At 39.3% G+C, this 15513-nt stretch overlaps 2 protein-coding genes across 2 annotated transcripts in view; one reads left to right on the top strand and one right to left on the bottom strand.

The window, feature by feature from the left end:
* Positions 1 to 7226, bottom strand: part of LOC100492758 (thyroid adenoma-associated protein homolog) — a 29167-nt gene extending 21941 nt beyond the window's left edge. Inside the window, exons 1-8 of the mRNA XM_018090226.2 lie at positions 7033 to 7226; positions 6457 to 6634; positions 4732 to 4839; positions 4611 to 4638; positions 3813 to 3961; positions 3362 to 3484; positions 2580 to 2700; positions 38 to 186 (exon numbers count right to left, since the gene is read on the bottom strand). Coding sequence (XP_017945715.2) covers positions 38 to 186; positions 2580 to 2700; positions 3362 to 3484; positions 3813 to 3961; positions 4611 to 4638; positions 4732 to 4839; positions 6457 to 6634; positions 7033 to 7211 — 1035 coding nt within the window. The 5' untranslated portion in view covers positions 7212 to 7226. The remainder of the gene's footprint in view (positions 1 to 37; positions 187 to 2579; positions 2701 to 3361; positions 3485 to 3812; positions 3962 to 4610; positions 4639 to 4731; positions 4840 to 6456; positions 6635 to 7032) is intronic.
* A 3189-nt stretch (positions 7227 to 10415) lies between these two features.
* Positions 10416 to 15180, top strand: gsc2 (goosecoid2). Its single transcript, XM_018090976.2, has 3 exons — positions 10416 to 10608; positions 11592 to 11842; positions 14612 to 15180. The coding sequence occupies exons 1-3, from the start codon at positions 10416 to 10418 to the stop codon at positions 14711 to 14713; spliced, it is 546 nt and encodes a 181-aa protein (XP_017946465.2). The 3' UTR covers positions 14714 to 15180.
* The last annotated feature ends 333 nt before the right edge of the window (positions 15181 to 15513 follow it).

Raw genomic sequence — 15513 nt, 5'->3', positions numbered from 1 at the left:
ACATATATTCCAGATCCGCTGGCAAGTATCTTAATACCTGGTTAAAGGCAGGCAGTTCACTAGTAAGAAGATCTGCACTGGAACAGGTCAACAGTCCGCGAAGCAACACAACTAAACTTAGTTCATCTAAAAGAGGTCTAGTGATGGAAACATGCAGCTCCCCAAATCTGATCTGTTCATAGGATTCTAGAAACAAAAAATAAAGGGAAACGTGAAAAATTAGGTGGTACGGTTTTGAAATGAGTTGATGTGAATGACCAACAGAAAGCTGATCAAAGAGAGAGATATATATATATATATCTTCAGTATATAAACAGGCACTCACGTATAAAGTGATCAAAGATGCCTGACTGCAGTCCAAAAAGAATGTAGTAAAATGTAGCAAAAATAGAAGGTACCGCACCCGCAGGGCTTAAGCAACATCAAAATAATTTATTGCAAAAACACATCTAACGTTTCGGCTGCCACTGCAGCCTTTCTCAAAGACGTCTTTATATATATATATATATATATATATATATATATATATATATATATATATATATATATAAAACTTTGACAAAGGCTGGTGTTACAGCTGAAACGTCAGTTGTCGTGCCACTTTAAATAAAGCATTTAAATGGAATCCTAAGTCCTGCGTGAGCGGTACCTTTCTTCAAGATTTTGTATACATCTATTTCTTTGGGACTGCACCAAGGCAATATATTTCGATTTACACGTGAGTGCCGGCTTCCTTTGCATATATAAATATTCAGGTAGTTAAAAGCAACTATAGCATGACAAAAAACAATGCAACTTAGGCCACACTAGCCTTTTTTTCCCACTGGTGTAGAAAATCTAAGAGGCCAATATGCTTTACTCTGTGTTCTGAATGAACTGACAGGCACAACATTGGCACACAAAGCAGATGTCAGCACAGAAATGCAAAAGTATGCATATGTACATGCCAATGTCAAAGTTGTTAATGTATTGAGAACACAGAACAGAATGGATTGGCCTTTTCTGCCTGTGTGACCTAGTGTGTGTAATCTAGTGAGCTTTCTGTAACATATTAGAGATGCAAAAGTTTTAAAACAGTGAACAATTTGGCATCTAGATGCATATATTTGTGATTTTCTTTACCTTTGTCTTTGAAGTTATTAGCACAACACACACTCTGTTTCTAAACATTAATCCTAGGATAATAATTTGTGGGCTTTATTACAGTATAAAGGTGCTCTCACTTGATGAACAAATGTAAAGGATAATTACCATTTTGTGGCAAACAATAATCCGTATCTACCCGAGACTTTAACAGTATTATTCAGAATATACCCCACTTTGGTGTAACCCCAATCTAAAACATTTTAAAACAATACCAGCCCCACAGTTATGGGCGCAATACAGTGTTAAGTACCTGGTGGATATTATGACTTAAACAAAATATTTACTTCCGAATAGGATGCTCTTTAGATATCTACCACTATGGCATGCCGCCGAAGCCCAGTTTGGGCAACTACCACTTGATACAACCCTAAGACATATAGAAATAATGATACATAGTGAGACTCTAAAAAAAACTCTCTCAAGCTTCTATGCAGAACTAATACAAGTTGGAAGTGCATCCCTGAACAAATTGTACACAAAATGGCAGAGGGACATCCCAAATCACAACAAAGCAATGGGAGGATATCTTAGATTCAGCCTTCGACGTGGTCACTAGTAGTAAGGATAAGATGACTCAATTAAATTATTCAAATAGAGTCTACCTTACCCCGCAGAGGTTTCACAACATGAACCCCAACTTATCTCAGAACTGCCCAAGAGGTCAACATGCCCCTGCAAAGTTTATACATATGACATGGGATTGCCCTAGAATCAAACCCTCCTGGGAAAAGGTAATACAGCTGATAAACAAAAAAAATTACATTGTACTCCCAATGGACCCTACAAACATATTGCTCAATCAAGTATGGGAGGTAACACCAAGAAGGCCACAATGTACATTATTGTCTATTCTATGTATGTATGCAAAAAAAGCAATTGCAATTCGCTGGAAATCCAGTTGAGGGCCGTCAATACACTAATGGAAACAATTGATAGAAAATGCAATTCCACTCCGTAAGCTTACTTATATGAGAAGAGGTTACCCTGATAAATTCAATAAAGTTTAGGAACTCTGGAAAGACCTAGACCCAGCTGTGGAATAGACCCTTACACAATATATAGAACTAATGTTGATGTATATATTGCAATCAGCAATCAATCAAGCACTGGCATAGCTTAGAAATAGTAAGAAACACAACACCATCACTGTTAAGTTGGTTTTATATCTTATTTTAATGATAAACATGGCATGTTGTAACACATTCATTATGTCATATATGTACATACTTTGTAATGCTCAATAAAAGAATTGTTTAAAAAAAAAAAAAATTACCATTTTGTACCTACACAACAATTTCAAAGCTGGAAAAAAAGGAATTTCTGAGCTAGAGCAAAAAATTTGACCTGCCATGACTGCAGAAAGCTGCTTAAGGAACAGTATACTACCAAATAATAGATAATTAGTCCTTGAACTGGCTGCACAAACTACTCACCCTTTCTCAACTGCTGCATCAGGGTCAAACAAGCATGGGCCCCCAAAACTGCATCAGGACCTATGATTGCCAGTGAAGCCACTGCTGTGCCAGCCAACAGCCTTGTGTCCGGACACACATTCTGCAATAAAGATTACTCAACTCATTAGTCTAAATAGAGTCCCAAGTCTGAAGCCCAAAAAACACAGAGGTGAGTTTTGGCTGATTAAAGAACTTATTTGCATTGCATTAAAGGAACAGTAACACCAAAAAATGAAAGTGTATATAAGTAACTAAAATATAATGTGCTGCTGCCCTGCACTGGTAAAAGTTGTGTGTTTACTTCAGAAAGTCTACTATAATTTATATAAATAAGCTGCTATGTAGCCATGGGGGCAGCCATTCAAAGGAGAAAAGGCACAGGCACATAGCAGATAAGAGATAAAACACCATTGTATTCTACAGAACTTATCTGTTATCTGCTGTGTAACCTGTGCCGTTTCTCCTTTTTTCCAGCTTGAATGGCTGGCCCCGTGGCTACACAGCAGCATATTAAATAAATTATAGTAGTGTTACTGTAGCAAACACACCAGCTGTACCAGTGCAGGGCAACAGTACATTATATTTTTATTACTTTAAAGCTCTTTCATTTTTTGGTGTTACTGTTCCTTTAAGTTCAGAATTTAAACGAAAAGCTGCCCATATAGTTTGAAGCAATATAGATATTTTCTTCAGGGATGCTGGCTTTTATGTTGGCAATACGTGTGGAGCACGTTCATTATTATGTACTCTGATTTTATTACCTGACTTGTAATGACTTTCAAAAGAGAACTGAAAATACTTTGTAATGGGCTGGTGGTACAAGCAGGGATCCAGACCAAAGGAGTAATGTCTTCTCCAAGCTCCCTAAACATCTGAAGGCATACCTTGAACAGAAAAAGTGATTATTTACTTCTATCATCTTGTATTTGTGCCATAACTATGATGAATGGTATGTTGTATGGAAATATATAGCCCTGATCTATTCTTGGTTTGGTTGGTCACTTTAATCAGCTTTGACTGAATTACACAACTATAATTAAAGGAGATGTTTATTTTGACAGCCTTACAACCAGCATGCACATAACCAGTCTAACCATGATATTTAAGATTTGTGAATTAAATATTTCACTTACACTGTATTTCACATAAAAATCATGCATCTTTTAATTAAATATAGCAAAAAAGCACTGCCATGTGAATATATAATTATACCTTGACTGTCAGATAACATGAATCCTCTCTCTGTTTTGCCTGATTTTGTAGCAATAAGGAAAAAGTTGCAGACACTTTGGACAGCAATAAGTGGAGATGCTGCTTAAAGTACTTTCGACCCATATAGCTCCCTTCAAGATACATACATACTGAAAGGCAAAGGAAAGATGTGAGAGGTTGGGCATGTCAAAATAGTTACAATCCAAAGGACTGTGTATAAGAAACATACTAAGAGGTTGGTTGGTCCTCTACCCAAAAGCTAATTTTTGCACAATAAAATAAAATTCTAAACTTCTCAATATATATGCACATTTTCAGTTGTTTTAACATTATATGCAAAAGTAATAGCTACTGAAGCAGGGGTACCCCTGCCATGGGGAAAGGTGAGAATCTTGTCTCAGGTAGGAGTTTGCAGCAGGTTACCAAAAGTGGAAAAAGATGTTTCTGGTAATTTTTCATTTCCAAATTCTGTTCTCTGCACTGGTGATGTGCCCCCCACCCCCACGACTCCTTTTACATTGTTTTAAGATTCAGAAGGAGAAAAATAAACCCTACTTTTGACTGCAAGTACATTTACAAATATCTTTAAAACTACTGATAATGTTTAATGACTGTATTATTGCAGTTGCCTAAATTTCCTTTCATTATGGAACAAAAAGTGCAGTTTTTGGGCAGAGGACCCCTTTAACAGACTCATGATTTGCATGTAACCAAGTCATGACAAGAAGGGGGAAAAAAAGAGTTACACGCAACAAGACAAGCAAGAGAAGACAGGGTAAGATGTCCTTAATGCATTACCTGTCTGCAAGTCTTTCACATGTAGCACCTGAGGGCAGAGAATAAAGGGGATTAACAGAATCTTATTAAATATATACCCCCCGCCCCAATTGAGGGCAAAAGCAAGACTAACTAAGCTCACCTGATAATTCTCATCCCCAGTTTCTTTTCTTTGGAATAGCTGACTCAACAAGGACTCCACCTGCTGTGACACCAGGCCTGGTCTGACCTCTGACAGCTTTGCTATCATCTGAGGAGAGAGCATTTTAGGACAAGAAAAGCAATGCTGTCAGTGAGAAACTAGATGATGGAGCCCACAGCAAATTCAATTTTGAAGCCCCAAAGCATTGGTAAGCTGGCATTTCTACCAAGTTATATATTAAAATTGATCACTGAAGGAAAACGATACCCCTGAACAATGTAGGTCCCTATAAAATGCTGCATAAAACAGGTCATATGTAAAACATTGCTTCATCTAAGTCAGGGATCTCCAACCCTTTATACCCGTGAGCCAAATTTAAATGGAAAAAGTGTTGGGGAGCAACACAAGCGTGAAAAAGGTTCCTGGGGGTGCCAATAAGAGTTATAACTGAACAGAAAGCTCTGTTTGGCATTATACTTGATTTGTATGCAACCAAAACTTGTCTCCTTACCAGATATTCAAAAATGAGCACCTGCTTTGAGGCCACGGGGAGCAACATCCAAGGGGTTGGTAAGAAACATGTTGCTCACGATCCACTAGGTGGGAAACACTGATCTAAGTAAGTTTAGTAGTATTTACCATTGGGGATCCAATAGAAAACTAAATTTGCTGTGGGGTCCAGTCAATGTATGGACAATCTTCTACTACCACACTTCTTCCTGTTACAGTTAGAGCTGCATTATTTCCTGTCAAGTGATCTCTGAGGGAGCACAAAGGACATCAAATGGGGGATCAAGGGAAAAGATGTAAGGGCAATATTTACTGGGCACATCTCCCCCACTTAAATGGCATCATGTGCACTGCATATATCCCCATCACATTTTTCTAAAACAAATAGCAGCTTTCACCCAGTGGCTATTTTTCATCTGAGACATCATCAAGAATGCAGGCTCACACAGGTAGAACTGTATTTGATAACATGTCTGCTTTGTTTAAGCACTGTTAATGGTTGAGCTAAGCTCAGGAGAGGAGGTTGGGAGAAAAAAAAAATAGGAACAGACAGCTAGAGCTGAGTTTCTATGGGGACCAGCAATGCCATCTCTTCATTTTCTGCTAGAAGATAGGGTGTATTTAGTAATCTGAACTGATAGAAATGGAGTATGCCCAGGAGCCAACAGCCAAAGCAAATTCCTGAGGGAGGGGGCCAAGTGGGTTACAGGAGGAGAAGGAAATCTAAGTGATTAAGAGGATGTTGCAGCCTTACTATGGCAGGTATTGAAAGATTTCAAAGAGGCTGTTCACTTATTAAATTTTTGTGTGTGGGTTTTACATGTCCTTAAGCCCAACTGAATGAGCTCATGTCAAAAAAACATGAACAAAAATTAATTTCACACATATTAAAATATATTTTAATTTGGGATACATATTACTATGTAGAAGAGGTAGAGGTATCAAAAGTATCAAAGGAGAAGTATCAAAGGGGTAGGTAACGTAGAAGTATCAAAGAAGAAATACTCTTTCACTTTATTTATGTGGCCTTTGTAGATTTCTTGCTCATCTCCTGCCTCTCCTAGCTAAGGCACTGATGCAACACGACTGAACACCTTAGTGCTTTGGCTAGTTTGTAAGTTAACTACTCTTGTCTGCCTTTCATACATTTTAAATTATACTGATCTAAAAACAAACAGAAAATAAAGTATTTACACCACTTGTGAGACACTTTACCTTCTCCAGCTTTTGGAATAAGCTGGTGCTGTGGCATGCTTCAGTCTGACAGGCAACAACACATTTAATCAGGGGGCAGACCTCAGCGTCTGAGAGAGTCCCCAGTACATTCTCTGTGGAACCCAAATGCCGGAAAGCTTCTTCCAGGTGTTTATCCTTACAACGCTTAACTGAAGCTCTGAAAAATAAAATGGGGTTAATTCATATTATCACAATAAATTCTGTTGTCACCTAACATGTAAATGAAAGCATAGTCCCTGCTGAACTGTAACTTATCAGCAGCTTTTCAGCTGCCACTGGCCAAATTCTAAGTTTATATTGCTACTCCCCACCTATTGCCCCAAAGATTGTGTCAGTTCATTCAGTCATAGCTGCCTTAGAAGAAATGCCAGTGGTACACGTTTAATGGGCCCAGTCACTGCAGGGGACTTGAAAGAGATATTTAACTTGGAACACAGGTGTCCAAAACGTTAAACGTGTACTGGTCCCCAGTGGAAATGCAATGTCCTGATAGCAGCCCTGCATTCTGTGAAGCCATATAACTTCAGCTCGCAAAGAGACCCGACAGGAACTCACTCTGCATACTTCTGCAATGACAGGACCACGGCACTAAGAGTCTCCAAACCATTATCCTTGTAGAAAAGGGCGCAGTGCCCAGTTTCCCGGAGCATTTCTTGCACATGGGGCACACAGGGAGCTGCCATAATATTTGACTTCAAATGCCATCCGTCCCATATACCAAACGTAAACACCATGTTTTATCTGTGGCACAGCGCCATCTGGTGACACGGAGGAACCTAGCGCGTTGTACAAAAGTAATAAAAGCTCTTATTAGGGCAAAGCGTGTTGAATTAAGTTTTAAGAAAGCATCCAAGAGTAAAGTAGAGGCAAAGATTTTTGTTTCCTTTTTACACGATAAAAGTATATATGTAAAAGAAAGCGCTGGGAAGGCATTACTAGCAGTTTTGCCTAGGGTGCTCAGAGGACCTAGTTCCAGCTAGATTGTAAACTCTACTGGGACAAGGAATAATCTCCGTAAGGTGCTGCTGGAATATGTCAGATCAATATAAATAAAGGAAAATAATATCTGTTAATACTGTGCAGCTGGTCATAAAGGCTAAGATCTGTTCATTTGGTAAGGTTACCAAACAATCAGCCCTTCAGTGCTGCAAGGCAGCAGTAATAAACATTGTGCCACTGTGCCGCCAATATTGATACATATATGTGTATATGTGTTACGTGTTAACATGCACACAAATTTTTGTTTTGTATACACATATTCATGCACAAAACCCCCACATTTGTTAACATTCACACAAATTCTTATTTTGTACGCAAATTTATATGTTATATGTGCTCATATATGCAGACAATAGTACACCTATTTCTACATAACCCAACATAATTCTCTTTTTAGAGAAATATTACAGTGATCTTATCAGTGTCAACAGCTCCTCACATAATCCTTCCCCTCCTACTTCCTTTTATTACCTTCAGATAACTCAAATCCTTCTGATAGATCTGCTTCTAAATCCCCTAATTCTTTATACAAAAGGAGAGACATTTATTCCATTTTCTGTTGCTGAAATGCATGAGTGAGAGTGATCCCTGTTCACCTTTTGTATATTGTTTTGTGCTTTAACCCTTTAGGAACCTTCTGCTCACAAGAAAGTGGTTAGGCAATTGAAAGTATGAATATACACTATGACATAAAGAGAAGGTTTTTTTTTTAATTTCACATTTACTGTAGTCTTATTAAACAACAGACACTTACATACACCGTGCTGATCCCCAGATGAGTCAATAACAGCAACACCATAATTAGTAAGAACACTGCCCCACTTACAATCATAAAAATGAAAGATAGATGGTATGATTCTAGATTCTTCGTAAGCACACTTTCTATCTGAATTTTAATTACATACATAATGTTCTGCAGATAATATGTTACAAATATTTTTGTTCTCCTGTCTATCTAACCTGGAGTAGGAGCAGATACTTACTTAGACGGGCTGATCTTATTAATGTATACTTTCGAAAGGGTAGCTCTCATAAGACAATTGCCTTGAGGCGATGTCAGAAGGGATACTTTGTCGTCCTCTGGAAATCTAAGCCCCCCACAAATGACTAAATTCCCAAACACCTTTTAATTGCTACATATTGGAATTGCAAAAGGTAAAACATTAGTGCAGTGGAAAGCAATTCCCACAATTTATCTACTTTAATGTTTTACAAGTACAGTATTAGTCATTTGCCCATAGTTACAACTGCAAACAGGTTTTAACTCTAATTGACATTTAAGCTATGCTATTTGGGATGCAAAATATACCAGCACTCTTGAGAAAAGTCCACAAGACTACATCGATCCACTAAAAATTTCTCCCATATATAAGTTATGGGAGAAAAGACATCATTTGCTAAAAGATATTTTAAACAGGCTTTTAAATAGGTGACCATTAACCGTTATCTGCTGATCAACTGGTAAAGGTAACTAGACATGCAGCAAATATTGAAATATTGCACATTTTATTACATAACCCCTATGTCTGAAGGCCACATATTGATGAAACTGAAAAAATTCTCAGCAATGGTGAGGAGTGCCAATATGTTAGGCACCCTGGTGTATTAAATGTGTAACTTTTTTCTCAGGACCGGTGCTACTGTTACTGTACTAAGTGCCGCATCTACATCTGTGTAGTATCTGCAAAGGCTCCCCTGTGGCCACAAAACAGAAAATTTATACTTGGTACTCACATAGCACCATGTTTGCAAAACATACAAGTATTTCTGCTTCATCTGCAAGTATTCACCTCTGTACAGAAGGGTGGTAGTTAGAAACTACAGCTTGCTGGTGAATGCATTGTAAAGGGCTGGTTTCAATGATGCTGCCTACAGTTTTTGCAGCAATGCCATTTTCTATGGATTTTAGCAATGCAATTTTCTAAAAATGATAAATCAGACTAATATAAGCATAGAATCCATTATTGGGAAACCCATTATCCAGAAATTGGATCAAATAGTAGCTTGTACTTGGTCTTTACTCAGCTTAGGCCAATTGGACCTATTGGGCCCTATAGATTCCCCACCAGGTTAATCAGCTGGCCTGTCCTACATTGTTGAGTCAAAAACACAATAGCAGAAAATGTAAAAAGCCAGACAGATACTATTTTAATAGAAATTACATTTATAGGTAACTTTAAAACCACTGGCAATTTTTAATAAATGGATATTAAAAAATGGATTGCAATTACATTTTCTGTTAGGCAGTTTTTAAGTCAACTAGCACTTTCTTTAGCAGGAAATCACTTTTTATTCTATGAAAACTATTGTAACAGCCATCTTGTTTCAAATGTGGAGTCCAGTTCTATATTAATGTGTCTAATATGACAGCCCTGCCTGATTGCGCAGGTATTTCGGCAAAGAAGTGTGAAAGGATAATTGTTCTCTGTAATCCCTTTCTGTTGTATAAAAACGATTCCGATATCAGCCCTTTCCCCCCACATACAATGGCCATCACACAATCAGCCTGGCACTCCAGATGCAGGCAGCAGATTTTTTTTTTTTTTACTCAGTCTCTGCTCGGATTAACAAGATCTCAGATTCACAACTCACTGCAAACAAAACCAACTGAGATTAGAAGGCCAGTTATCGTATTCATGGGGTTTAGCATTTCTGTAAGGGGGATTATGGAAGCTCTTTTCTCTCTCCGCCATAAAATGGTCTGAGTTTTAAAGCAGCAGCAGCTTTAGCAGAATGAGGAAAAGGTATTTAAAATACAGAAAACTTCCAGAATAAAGAAATGAAAGGAAAATGCTTTAAGCTGAAAGTATTAAGGTAAAGGGGTCTCTGTGTGAGCGACACTGATATGCTGTTTTATAAGGCCATCCATCCAGCCAAGGAGGACCAGTACAGAGAGTGAGGGGATAAAATAGCTTGATCAACACAACTGCACCAACAGTATGTCGTCTAATGGGGACAGCGTTAAAAAGAAGATGAGCCCTTTCTCAATTGAAAGCATTCTCTCTCTCCCATCACCTGAGAAAACTGAAATGACTATTGCCATGCAACACGAGTCTGAGTTGGCACAAAAGGGGCAGAGTCCAAAGGACCTCTTAGTAGTCACATCCCAGGATGAAATTTGGGTAACAGCTTGTAATTGCTGCTGTTGCTCCCATTCAAGTCATTACACTCAGGATTCCTCATGGGTAGGTGAGTACACACAAACCTGTATTGATATACCACTGTTATAGCATGTAGCTGTATTAAGTAACAACCTGCCCTCCCTCCAATTGAATTGATTGATTGTCTCTGCAGTCAAGTACCTGTCAAGTTAATGTTTTCTTTATTTATTTTAATTTCCCTCTTTCCACGTTGATCCTTTTTTTTAACTACTGCATTTTTTATCTGGTGTGTAAAGATTACATTCGGCATCTTAAAAAGCACAACAGGCAAATCAGTGTATGATAAACTTCAGTGTAACAACTCTACCAATAGAAATCATTAACATTTTGTTTCACATAGTGCAGCACTTTTAACTAGAAGTCACCCCTGCTAGGAAAGACAGACCTAGTTGAGGCTGTATTTAGGCAGTGTCACAAAGTCATTAGCTATTTAAGTCTTACAGATTTGAGCTAGTGATCGCTTTGTCTATATAAATTTTGTAGTCACAGTGTCATTGCACCCCTGCCTAATGGTTTAAAATTTAGTGGTGAGCACAAATTCCCTTTTTTTTGTTATCTGTTTTGCCCCTGGGAAGACTGGTCAGAGAATCATTAGCTGATGTCTGGCATAATGTTTGTATTCCAACACCATTGCAGGATACTCTGCTGAAACAAGCACCAGATAGGTCCAGATAGAAGTGGACAGTGTAGTAAGAGCAAAGGCAGCAAGTGCAGTAAGGCTAAAATCTGACTGCCATATAATATGGCTCAGTGTATGTTAGCATTATAACAGCCTTATGTCAGTCTGTTGCCTTTAAGGTTTACAAACTTATCTTACTTATTTACTATCACACACAATCCATTCATTTTACTGCTTCTTTTTTTACTTTCCCCATCACCATGTGGATTCTCTTTGGTCTTTTTAACCTTTTCTCCTGTTTTCTTCTACTCTTTTTTTGTTGATTTTATCTCAAGCCTCCAGGATACACTGGCCTCTACATATGGTCCATGCTAATCACGGAGATGCTGGTGCTGCTGTGACAGTGGAACCCCCAACACTTCTTTCCTTGCCTCACACACAGAGGCGGACGCGACGTCACCGCACCATCTTTACAGAAGATCAACTGCAAGCTTTGGAACAAACTTTTCACCACAACCAGTATCCTGATGTTATTGCTAGAGAACAGCTAGCAGGCAGGATTCAGCTCAAAGAGGAGAGGGTGGAGGTAAGAGACAAAATAAAAAAGATAACATAGAAAAAAACATTGGAGTTATAATTTAATATGAAGGGTCACGCATTTTACTACTCCAGTCGCCTGTAACCGCTTGAATTGTGAACCTGACATTTTTAAATTGCCTACTAATTTGTCCAACAGTGTAATAAAGTCATTGGCTACATGTTGGTTGTAGCCGTACACAGTTAACAGTTAGTTGCTCATAAACAAAGATAAAAACAGGTACTTATCTCAGTGAAAGTGGTAAAATAAATTCTAGTTTTAAAAATCTGCAGTGTAAAGAACTTAGCCTGTGCTCCCAATAGTTTAGAAAGTCATTTCTAACGCATGTGAATTGCTGCTCTAAGAACATTCAGTATCCATTTAGCTGGCCTGGGGTCATATACCAGTAAAACTGTCAGTATGTCAAATTTTCACCAGGGCAGAAACCTATTGCAACCAATCAATGATTAACTCTTCAACCTGCTGTAAATACAAAAAATATTCAGTTGCCTTAATTACTGAATGAGGGCAAACATGCTCAATGTTAGTAAAGGCTCTGGCACACGGAGAGATTAGTCGCCTGCGACAAATCTCCCTGTTCGCGGGCGACTAATCTCCCTAAAATGCCATCCCACCGGCGAAAATGTAAATCATCGGTGGGATGGCATACGTGGTGGCGCGATTTGCTCAAGGCAACTTCCGCGATTTCACTGAAATCGCGCCGCCGATTTACATTTTCTCCAGTGGGATGGCATTTCAGGGAGATTAGTCGCCCGCGAACAGGGAGATTTGTCGTGGGCAACTAATCTCCCCGTGTGCCAGAGCCCTAAAGAACCCTGGAAGCTTTTATTTGCATTGTTGAGTAAGTAGTTTAGTATGAAAAGTAATGGGTCCCTCCTTTCTTCTAAATCTTGGTCTCATAAGGTGGTATAGATGTTTAAGTTACCAAGAGGTTTTGAAACCTTATATATGTGTATCATGGAAATTAATAATATGACAATTCAAATACTGAAATGGTGTTGATTAAAGTAGATTTTAACACTGTTTTAGCTAAGTCACAAACTTGTACATGGCCATATCATTCTTATTTTGGAAAATAATAAGGTAATTGAAGCAATTGAAAGATTTAGCAGTATAAGGGCCCTAGGAGTGAAGAGGGTAAGTGGGATTTTTTCTCTACACTAGGACGAGGCATTTGCCAAGGATTACCCGTAGAAAGGATGACTAAGCGTTTAAAGGACAGGTAGAATTTTTAGTATTAGGCAACCTTCAGTGATTCTAATAGCAAACTTTAGACCCCAGCTCTGTGCCACCATATTGTTCCGGTACCCCAGTATCATCTCTGACACACTTGGCATTTTACAGAATTTTATCTCTAGTTTCCATACAGTTCAACTACAGAGGATGCTGTGGTGCTGAAAGATTATAGTGGTGTGCCCCTGAGAAGAAAAGTACCCAGGGTTGGTCCATGGTCTAAAGTAAGCTACTAGACTGGGGGTGCATAACAACTTAGACCCTCCCCCTCAGTGATTCTAACTTTCCTTGCCCTTTAAGGTGATGTCAAAGAGGTATTCGATGTATAAAGCAAATTCGCATTTCTGCATAGATTAGAAGCATAGGGGCAGAATAGGGTCATGGCAAGACTAGAGCTGGAGTGGTGGGGGGGGGGGGGGTGGTGGCTGGTAGAGTAATTCCATAAAACAACTGATGAACAAAGTTAGGTTGAGTTTTTTGGCACAGAAACCTAATCACATACTATCTCATTTCAGAATGACAATTTACCCTAATAGAGAACTAAATACATGATTGGTGATATGTGATACATGATTCTCTTTGCATGCTTAGTGAGAATACCTGGGGGTGGACCAGGCACAATGCTTAATGGTGAAGTGCCCAGCAGACACTTGGCATCCCTGTTTACTCTTTGACCCCAGCACCTTAGTCACAGACACCTGGCATCCCTGTTTACTCTTTGACCCCAGCACCTTAGTCATTGGTCCCAAAATGCATTCATTTATTGTCTCCTTTGTTTGACTCATGCCACATTGGGCTGATTCTCAGCCTGTGAAAAAACACAGTTAGAGAATCAGCACCTCTGCTGGCATTAGCTTCCTTCTTTGCCTGCACCTGGAGCCATTCTGTTGGTTTGTGTGCAGGCACAAGCAATGGATATTGGCTAAGAAACTGGGAGTTTGCATTTCAGAGCCAATATCCACTTTGTGTGCCTGCACCTGGGGTGACAAAATGGTTCCTAGTGCAGGCAAGGTAAAAGGCTGATGCCAGCCTCCTGGTTACATATATTTAAAGGAGAAGGAAAGGCAAAGTCACTTGGGGGTGCCAAAATGTTAAGCACCCCCAAGTGACTTTAACCGCTTATCTTGTACCCCGGGCTGGTGCCCCTGTTCGGAGAAAATAGCACCAGCCCGGGGTACCTGGAGCGCAGCACTTCCTCCTTCCGCCTTCAGCTTCCTAAACTGCCGGTGGCCGGGCATGCACAGTAGAGCGAAAAAGCCGACTTAAATGTTTAAGTTCGGCTTTTCACTCTACTGCGCATGCGCGCGCAGCGAAGCCGGAAGGAGGAAGTGCCGACAGCTACCCCGGGCTGGTGCTGTTTTCTCCTGACAGCGGCACCAGCCCAGGGTAAAAGGTAGGCGGTTAAAGTCACTTGGGGGTGCCTAACATTTTGGCACCCCCAAGTGACTTTACCTTTCTTTTTCCTTTAAGAAAGCTAAAAGTATATAAAAAGGAAACTGATTTGTTTTGTGAATGTCCCCTCAGGTATGGTTTAAGAACCGAAGAGCTAAGTGGAGAAGACAAAAGAGAGGGGCAGCTTCTGTGATCATCCTTCAAGCAGCAAAAAATGTACCTGAGAACTGTTAGCAAATCATACAACATCACACACATCCACAATGAAATGCCCCTGCTTAGTAAATAATCCCTTTAAAAGGAGTGGCTTGCAGGAGAATAAAATCCTTATTTTATCTATAGACCGTTTTGATTAAATGAGATATTAACCCTTTGCAAAGTACAACCAAAGTGATAGGACTTTGTAAAAGGAGCACTTTTCCAAATATAATCTTTTAGCACATATGAATTCTTTGCCTTACATACGGCATTAAAGTTTGCGCATACCCAATTTCAAGATTGAGTTCTGTTGCAAAGATCGTCAGTGGGAACAAACATTCAGTGTGGACCACTGCAGCTTGCCCCAGCCATCCTCATTCACTTGCATAGCATTAATCTGACTGGCTGCCAATAGGATAAATGCTATGCAAATAGGTGACATAAGGACTGGGCATGCGCAGTAGCACTTAAACCCACAGCTGTCCTCGATTAAGTTTCGTACCCTGTAGCACTCTCTGTATTAAAGGGGTTGTCACCTTAAAGGAATTTTCATGATTTTTATGGTATACTTTTTATCTATAAATTACACATAGCAAATAATTCATTCTACCATTTAAAATTTTGTTGTAATATTAGTATGAAGGCAGCCACTTCAGTGCATTGCGCCTGATTCTGAGCTTTCAGAAGGAGCCAGAGCTACACATTAGAACTGCTTTCAGATAACCCATTGTTTCACCTACTCCTATGTAACTGGAGGAGTCCCAAGCAAGACTTGGATTTTTTACTATTGAGTGCTGTTCTAATATCAGGTTCCAGGTAGCCCCTATCTTGCTACC

The sequence above is a fragment of the Xenopus tropicalis genome, chromosome 1 (assembly GCF_000004195.4).
Source record: "Xenopus tropicalis strain Nigerian chromosome 1, UCB_Xtro_10.0, whole genome shotgun sequence".
Taxonomy (NCBI): Eukaryota; Metazoa; Chordata; class Amphibia; order Anura; family Pipidae; genus Xenopus; species Xenopus tropicalis.
The sequence above is the reverse complement of the archived record's forward strand: the minus strand, read 5'-3'. Positions and strand labels throughout refer to the sequence as shown.

Coding starts and splice junctions, on each gene's coding strand:
- gsc2 (XM_018090976.2), top strand. CDS start 10,416: ATGTCGTCTAATGGGGACAGCGTTAAAAAGAAGATGAGCCCTTTCTCA. Junction 10,609..11,591: donor TGAAATTTGGGTAACAGCTT/GTAATTGCTGCT, acceptor TTTTATCTCAAG/CCTCCAGGATACACTGGCCT. Junction 11,843..14,611: donor TCAAAGAGGAGAGGGTGGAG/GTAAGAGACAAA, acceptor ATGTCCCCTCAG/GTATGGTTTAAGAACCGAAG.